Source organism: Bremia lactucae, linkage group LG17 (genome assembly GCF_004359215.1).
Source record: "Bremia lactucae strain SF5 linkage group LG17, whole genome shotgun sequence".
In the NCBI taxonomy this organism is placed as follows: Eukaryota; Oomycota; class Peronosporomycetes; order Peronosporales; family Peronosporaceae; genus Bremia; species Bremia lactucae.
Window position 1 is genome coordinate 10005 of NC_090626.1, and position 8270 is coordinate 18274.

General features: G+C 49.2%; 3 protein-coding genes across 3 annotated transcripts; all 3 read left to right on the forward strand.

The window, feature by feature from the left end:
• Positions 1-6554: 6554 nt before the first annotated feature.
• On the forward strand, positions 6555-6836 carry CCR75_008019 (uncharacterized protein; the record flags this gene model as incomplete). Its single annotated transcript, XM_067966074.1, has 1 exon — positions 6555-6836. The coding sequence occupies one exon, from the start codon at positions 6555-6557 to the stop codon at positions 6834-6836; it is 282 nt and encodes a 93-aa protein (XP_067814955.1).
• A 144-nt stretch (positions 6837-6980) lies between these two features.
• On the forward strand, positions 6981-7942 carry CCR75_008018 (uncharacterized protein; the record flags this gene model as incomplete). Its single annotated transcript, XM_067966073.1, is given in 3 exon segments — positions 6981-7051; positions 7069-7527; positions 7799-7942. 3 exon segments carry the CDS (start codon positions 7040-7042, stop codon positions 7940-7942), a joined length of 615 nt encoding a protein of 204 aa, XP_067814954.1. The 5' UTR covers positions 6981-7039.
• Positions 7943-8032: 90 nt separating this feature from the next.
• Positions 8033-8269, forward strand: CCR75_008017 (uncharacterized protein; the record flags this gene model as incomplete). Its single annotated transcript, XM_067966072.1, has 1 exon — positions 8033-8269. The coding sequence occupies one exon, from the start codon at positions 8033-8035 to the stop codon at positions 8267-8269; it is 237 nt and encodes a 78-aa protein (XP_067814949.1).
• Position 8270: the final 1 nt, after the last annotated feature.

The window sequence follows — 8270 nt, forward strand, 5'->3', positions numbered from 1 at the left end:
AACTGGCGCTAATCGCATCTTCAACTCCTGTCACCTTGAACTTCCAACACTCCTCCTCGAGTGCGCCTTTCGTTTGTTTCCTTACCTTCCTTCTCTTCCTTCAACGTCCTTGACTTCCCTTGAAAGTCCTCATACTTTTTAGTCCGTCTACTCGATGCGCATCAGATCACGAAGCCTTGTAAGTTTCGCCGCATCGTGGGCCTTCGTCATCAGGTCCGCAAGCATCACTTCAGACCTCAAATAGTGCGCAGCGATCACACCGCGGCGCGAGAAATCGCATAAAAACTTGAACCGTACGTCGATGTGTTTGGCCTTCATCGACGATGCTTCGCCGGAAATCTGACTTATAGCCGCTTGATTGTCCACGTAGAGCTTCATTGGCAGTGCTGGTGACATGCCGATCTCGCTAAGCAGCTCTCGCAGCCCGAGCAGGTCACGCGCCATCTCCGAGGCAGCGACAAATTCAGCTTCCATCGTCGAAAGGGAAACTCCACCTTGTTTTCGAGCTCCCCAACTCACCGCCATACCGTTTAGCCGCAGCACGCCACCTGCCATCGACTTCCTTTCGCCCTTGTCTCCAGCAAAATCAGCGTCGCTAAATGCTTCCAGCTCCAAACCCTGATATTGTTCTTGACCTGGCGACATCGTTATCTTCAAGCTTGCGGTACCCTTCAGGTACCGAGCAATCCTTTTAGCGAGCTTCCAGTCAATCACTCGCGGTGCATGAGTCTGTCTTGTAGCCTTGTGCACAGCGAACGCGATGTCCGGCCGTGTGCAACGCGCAATCCACAGCAAACTCCCGACAAGCAACTGAAAACTGCGAACCGTTGGGCCAGTGCCTGCACTTGTAGATCCAAGCAGCTCCACGTCGTCCGGTGGTATGTCGTAACAGTCGTTGCCTATAGGTGCGCGCGTCGGATTTGCTTCTGCCAGCCCATTGGTCCGAAGTAGATCAGCGATCGCCCCCTCTTGGTCCAGTGTATATTTGCCTGTATCATCCAAATTAACCCGCATACCCAAAAATTTACTTACGCGTCCCAGATCCTTGATCGATAGTGACAACAGACTTTCGAAAAGTCGCTCGACTGCTTCCACACTTGTTCCCGTCGCCAAAAGGTCGTCCACATAAACGCCCACAACCACGAGATCTTCGTCTTCCTTTTTCCAATAGAAACACATATCGCTTTCACAGCGCATAAAACCTGCCTCGACGAGGCGCTTGTGCAGCAGCTGACTCCATAGTCGACCGGCCTGCTTAAGCCCATATAGGCTCTTCCGTAGTTCCAGTACTAAATCCTTTTCACTTTCCGCGTCTTGTTCACGCATGGTCTTTGCAGATTTCGTCATTCCTTGTGGCACATGTAGATATATCTGTAGATGCTCCTCCTTGTCCGCCTTGACATATGCATTGGGGATGTCGCCGTGCTTTGCAGGCACCCCCCATATGGCCGCAAGCGCTAATATGACCTTCACTGTTGATAGGCCCATCACGGCGGCGAACGTGAGACTGTAGTCGACTCCTAGGACCTGTTCATTCGCTCGACCTTGCCTTGTGCGTCTGTCTTGGTCTTGAATACCCACTTGGTATGCAAGGCGTTTAAGCCAGGCGCGCGCTTGACTACTTGCCAGACTTTATTATTCTGAAGTGCTTCGACTTCTTCTTCCATAGCCTTGACCCATCCATCGCGATTCGCACTTCGCATAGCTTCACTGTAATTGGTCGGATCTTTGTCAAAAATAGCATTTACGACTCCGCCGCTTGACTTCGACTCCTTCTGGAGTGCTACCGCCTGCGCGCGCTTCGATGTGCCGCGCGTCCATAAGCGGACCGCGTCCACTTCTTCGTGCTTTTCTTTCGTGTACCCACATTGGCAGCACTTGTGTTGCTTACTTTCGCTTGTCTTGGGGCGGGTGTCGTCACATCCTTATCCTGCTCCACCGTCGCTTGCTGCAGCTGCGCGTTCTGTGCTTCAGACAGAGTGTCGATGTTCTTGACGTGCTGAGTCACGATCACCTTGTTCTCCTTGCGTAGATAAACCTTGTAGCCCTTGGTTTCTTCACTTATCCCCGCTATCGTGGCAAGTTGTGCGCGCTGCTGTAGTGAATTTTTGCTTGGGTCGCGATACACGCTACACGTGGAGCCGAAAACAACGATCTTGCGCAGATCCGGCACCTTTCCCGTCAACACCTCAAGTGGAGACGCTCTCTTAGCGTTTGCGCGCGTAGGGCTGCGATTCAGTATATACGAGGCGTACTGAACCGCATCTCCCCAAAAGTGAAATGGTAGACCGCACGCAAACATCATGCTTCGTGCCAAATTAAGCACCGTCCTGTGCATCCGTTCCGCCTTGCCATTAGAAGCTTGGTTTCCAGCTTCCGACACTTGCCTTGTCACCCCGGTCCTTTTACAAAAGAGGTCTATGTTGGCGTATTCTCCACCACCGTCTGTCCTTAGCACGTGGATTCGGCAGTTGAAACGCTTTTCAAAAAAAACGAGGAAAACCTCAAACTGTTTAGCCGCCACGTCCTTTGTTCTTGCGAGAAATATCCGGCAGTAATTCGACTTGTGATCGACGAAGTTAACCAAATAACGGTTTCCGAGCCTATCCCGTGGCGTCATTGGACCTTTCAAATCCGAACAGATGACTCCACCGACTCTGTCAATGGGCGCGTTGAAACCACTGTCCGTCTGGTTTTGGGAGTTTCGCGTCTGTTTACCATCCATGCACGAAACGCACGCCATGCGCTTGCTGCTCGTCAGCCTTATCCCTGAGGCTGGGTCTCGAGCCATGCGCTCAATGGTGTCGAATGCCAGATGCATGAAACGCTGATGGAAATGTAAAAGCGTCCCTTCTTGCACATCGCTCGAAACATCTGCGCTCGCAGTTGATTCGAGCACGGCCATGATAAATTCACTTGTGTCCTGTCGCCCCTTCTTCGCTGATATTTTAACGTATGAAACGTTTCTTCCCATCTCAACGTCAAACGCGACAGCGCCGTCGCTGCGCCGTTCAAGTGCACGCCCCTTCAAATCATAGACAAGAGCAAAGCTTTTTCTTTCCAGCTTGCCATACGAAATGATGTTCTTTGACAATCTCCGCGCCAGGTAAACATCTGTAAGCACCACTGTGCTCTCCATACCACGAGCCACCACCTTAAGGCGCACGCTCCCAACTCTCGTCAGTTCCAACGTCTTTCCATCAGCCATCGCGATCTCTTCGCTGCATGTGGCAGAATCGAATAGCAACTTCTCGTCATTCACGAGATGTCGACTGGCGCCGCTGTCGAGAATCCAGTCACTATCATCGTAGTCATCCGACTCGCACACCGCAAGTACCATCTCACGCTTGCTCTTTTTGCCACGCTTTTGTTTCTTCGCTCCTTCATTCGTGTTCTTTTCGCTCAGTGCGAGCACCATACCTCCACCTGCCTTGTCCTCTTTCGGCCTTCCACTTCGTATTTTGCCCTTAGAGCGACAGTCAGCTTGCACGTGACCGACCTTGCCGCATGCATAGCAGGTGCGCGTGTCCTTACGCTTTGGTTCCACATGAGCAGCGACGACTTCACGTCCAATTGCTCCGCTTCCAAGCTCGATTGACTGGGCAAAATGCGCCAGCTCTTCTGCATGTCGAAGATAGTCGACACGCGTCGGGTCGTACTTGGCCCGCATTACGTTCATAAGCTCGGGCGACGGGTGGTGCACGATGTTATCTAGGACGAGTGAGTCCGCACCACCACGTGCGTCGCTTACAGCAACCATGTATAGGTAGTGCTCTGCCCATGTGCGCTTAGAATCTTTCTTTTGCATGAACAGTTTCATCGCCTGGCTAGCCGTAATAGACGTCTTGAATGTTGCAAGTAGCTGGCACATAACATAGTCTAGCGTCGGATGCTGGTTCCACCACGTGTCTACCTGTTTGTGGTAGTAACGCTCAGCCGTTCCGCTGAGGTAGTGACCAAGCAGGTCAACCTTAACGTCCTCACTCCAGGTGAAACCGCACGAGGACTCAGCCAGGTTGACAGCGCGCAAAAACGTGCACCCCCAGTCGAGGAACCCAGAGCCTAGTCCCTTATAGAGTTCAGTCCCGTCAAATTTCCGAATCGACAGCTTGCGCTGACTCGCATTCGGTGTCGCATAGAATGCTGCTGCATTAGGAGCTTGCCCCGATGGTGCTGGTCCATCTGCTAGACGCGGTACCGCGCCGGGAGTCAGAGCATGCGCTCGTGCCGGCGCGAAAGACGCAAACATGGACTCTTCAATCTCGGGCTCACGTGCGCGCGGTGGCCGTGCGACCGGCTTACGCTCAGGCAAGTCCGTGAGCGCGTCGATGGTCATCGGTCTTGCCCGCGCGTTAGCACCAAACGCTGATGAAAACATCCCGCTCTCTACAGCACCCATCATTCTCTCTTGATCTTCACGATCGCGCTGGGAAGACTCCATCTTCTCCATGCGGTTGGTCAGAGCGACGAGGGCCGCGAGAATCTTGTCGTCTGTTGCCGAGCTCCTTTCGCGAGCTGGCGAGTCTTCAACGGTTGCGGCAGCACGTGCGGACGAGGCAACGCGCGCCGGCGAAGCACCGCGGGCCGGCGAGGCCCTTGCGTGACCTGCTGGTGCCGGTGTAGGCTTCGTGTCCGTTGTCTTAGCTGTTGGGCTCATAACCTGTTGGCAATGTTTTGCTTCTTAAGGAAGAGGATGATAAGATTCTGAATTAACATGACTTATTTGTCTGCTAGAGCTGCTCTTCCTTCTAACTCTCTTTGCTCCAACCACTACAAATTCGGTTGGTTGCTAGCACTAACTACTTCATCTTACTATGCACACGGGAAATAACAACTGGCGCTAATTGCATCTTCAACTCCTGTCACCTTGAGCTTCCAACAGTGCCCGCCTACACTGCAAGTGACCCACTTGACGACCAAAGGCAACTAGTTATCTTGCTTGGCAGACTTCCGAGGGAATATCATGTGACAATTAAAATTATCGAAATATTGCAGGGGTCACGATGTTGCAAGCAGCAGAAGTGCTCAAGCGAGAGAATACGGAAGGCACAGACTAAGGTACAGAGGTAGCGTTCAATTCAACACAACAGCGAAATAAGCGTGCAAAGCCACAGTTCAGATTTCGCGGCATGTGTTTTAAATGTGGCAAAATCGGCCATAAAGGAGCTGGACTGTCGAACGTCGAATAAAAGGGCTCGAGGCTTGAGTACGTGTTCGCTGTGGCCAGTCCTGAAAGTTCAGAGTGACTATTGGATAGCGGCGCAAGCGCGCACATCACCAACGAATTGTCCAACTTGAAAGAAGCAGCTCCAGTTTCAACGGAATAAAGATCGTGGCTGTTGACGGCACGGTTTGTCAGCCCAGGCAATGGGTACAGTCGAATTTATTTTGGATAACGACAGGAATTTTTTTTTCGATACTTGCATTTTTAAAACCGTGTAGAAGACGCATTAGACATACCAGGGCTAGACAAGAAATTACTGGCTATTTCAAAAATCATCGAGCGCGGGATTCGAGTTTCATTTCGAGATGGCATCTGCGAGCTCTCCAAAGGATGTAGTAGGTTCCTCACACTTCAAAAGGGGAGTCATGCGTTTTTCTTGAATAATCCGAAGAGCGTGTCACACCAATACAACTGCGGAAGCTGTCATCATCGACAAATTAAGCATTAGACACTTTTGGCATACGCGACTAGGATATCCGTTATTCGGATCATTTTCTACAATTGAGAAGTTTTCGAATCTTTCTCCGCAGGAGGCATGCATAAAAAGAGACCCTAATGAGCTATGCGAAGGGTGCACTCAAGGAAAAATGACTGTGGCTTCATTGTTCCTGTAATAAAGGTTCAGACAAGGTCAAGTCGAAAAGCCTTCTTCAAATGATCCACAGTGACATAGTTAGACCGTTTAAGATACCAACACTTGCAGAAAAAAGATACCTTGTCATATTTATTGATTACGAACTATTCTCGCTTCGTATATGTCTCTTTCATGCGGAACAAGAGTGAGGCGTTGGAGCACTTTCAAACTTACAAAGCGGAGGCCATGAAGCAGCAATCCGCGTCAATTCGCATCCTACGAACCGACAATGGAGGAGAATATTCTGGAAACGAATTTACTCGATTTTGACGCAACGAAGGAATCGTGCACCAGACGAGCTTCCCGTACTCACCCCAGCAAAATGGACTCGCAGAACGTATGAAGAGTACGTTGGTGGAGAAGGCTAGATCCATACTTCACTACAATGCTTTGGAACCGAATGATGGGCGGAGGCCATAAACGTTTTGGCTTATTTGGTCATCCGACTTCCATCATCTGCAAAAGATGAATGTTCCGTACGAGCGCTGGACAGAAAAGCACCCAGATTTTAGACACCTACGAGTATTTGAGTCGAAAGGCTTTGCGCAAATTTCGAAAGGAACACGCTCAAAGCTCGATGGAAAGGCATTCTGATGCATGTTCGTTAGATACGCTTTAACGTCTAAAGCATACCGAGTGATAGACTTACGATCAGGCCGCCTTGTAATATTTTGCTCAATATCATTAGATGAACGGATGAACGATCACTACCGCGACACTTTAGACGCTGAAGAGCTTCTAATTCGAATGCCGCCCGACAGTATGTCATATGAAGAAGGCATTGTTCTTTCTAGTGCTGATCCCACTATAGATCGTGACATCGAAATAGAAAGCGTCGTTTCTGACCAAGATGAATATATTATTGTGGAAACGGAGCCTATGGCTCTTGTTCAACAACCAGTTGCGCATGATAACGAGCCAACTGCAGCTCTGTGGTCATTTGATGACGCAACTGAATTGATAATACAAACCAATTGACAGGAAATTACCCCGCATGGAAGCAAGGAAATTGCAACTGCTCCAGTTCATAATTGGCAGCATTTTCTCACCGAGTACTACACAATGCCCTATTACCTGCGTCTGACCACATTGACCAGGAAAGTTCACAAATTGTAACCATAGATGATGCTGCACCAAGATTTAACCGCCGTCGTCGTGACGAGGATTTGCTAACAGTGCTCATGGAAGAGATGGTATTTTGATCCCGCAGTCGTATAACGAAGCGTTAAATTCACCTCAGTTTATTGAATGGGAGAGAGCTATGCAAGATGAGTTCAAGCGCACATCTTATTGGAATATAGTCCGACAGCCTGCCAGTGCATACATTATTGGATCTAAATGGGTAAACAGCATTAAACGCGATGAGAAAAGGTACAATCGTTCGATACAGAGCTTGACTTGTTGCCAAAAGGTACCACAGACCCCAGGTCGTGACTACAATCTCACATATGACCCAATTATCAATAACTCATCTCTTCGGGTATTTTGTGCACATATCAACGAGCTAGACTACAGAATTGGAGCAAAGTTATGTAAATACAGATTTCTACACGGTGAACTAAAAGAGCGAATGTACATGGCGATCCCGAAAGGTCTCGCTGTCGATGAGAAAAGAGATTTTGCGTGCCAGCTTGACAAAGCACTTTATGGTCTTGAACGATTAGCGGCGGTGTGGCACAAGTGAATTCGAAAAACATTTCTACAGCGACGTTTCACACCACTTAAGTCGGCACCGTGTATTCTTATGCGGGTGAATTTATTTTTTGTGGCATTATATGTCGACGATATGCTAGTTGCAGCTTCATCCAAGCAAAATGGTAGAGAACGTAATCTCAAGCCTCGAAAAAGAGTTTCGACTCGAGCGACTAGGTGCTGCACGGACTGTCGTTGGAATGGAAATTCGTCGGGACCGCTCACGCAAGATGATGCACATATCTTAGCAACGAGATATTAAGGACGTTATCGATCGTTTTCGGCAGGTTAAAGCTAAGTCATCAATGAATCCTTGCGAAGTCGCCACTAAGCTTCAACAAGGAAAAGAAGATGACGGGCTTGACACTTTAACGTATCCATATCCTTCTTAAATTGGCAGTGTACTATATAGTAGCACACATACGCCGCCAGACATTGTGTACATCGTCAGAAAACTAAGCAAGTATTGTGGCCGAGCAGCAATGAAGCATTGGAGAGCAGGAATCAAGGTCGTTCAGTACCTTAAAGCGACAATAATTCACGGGATCCAATTTGACAGCAACTTGCAACTCTGCAGTTATTCAGACTCCGATTGGGCCTCTGACATTTATGACCGCCAATCAGTTTCGGGAGTTTTGGTGATGTATCATGGTGCTCCTGTTATCTTTAAGTCAAAAACACAGAAAAGCGTTGCATTGAAGACTGCGGAAGCGGAGTAAG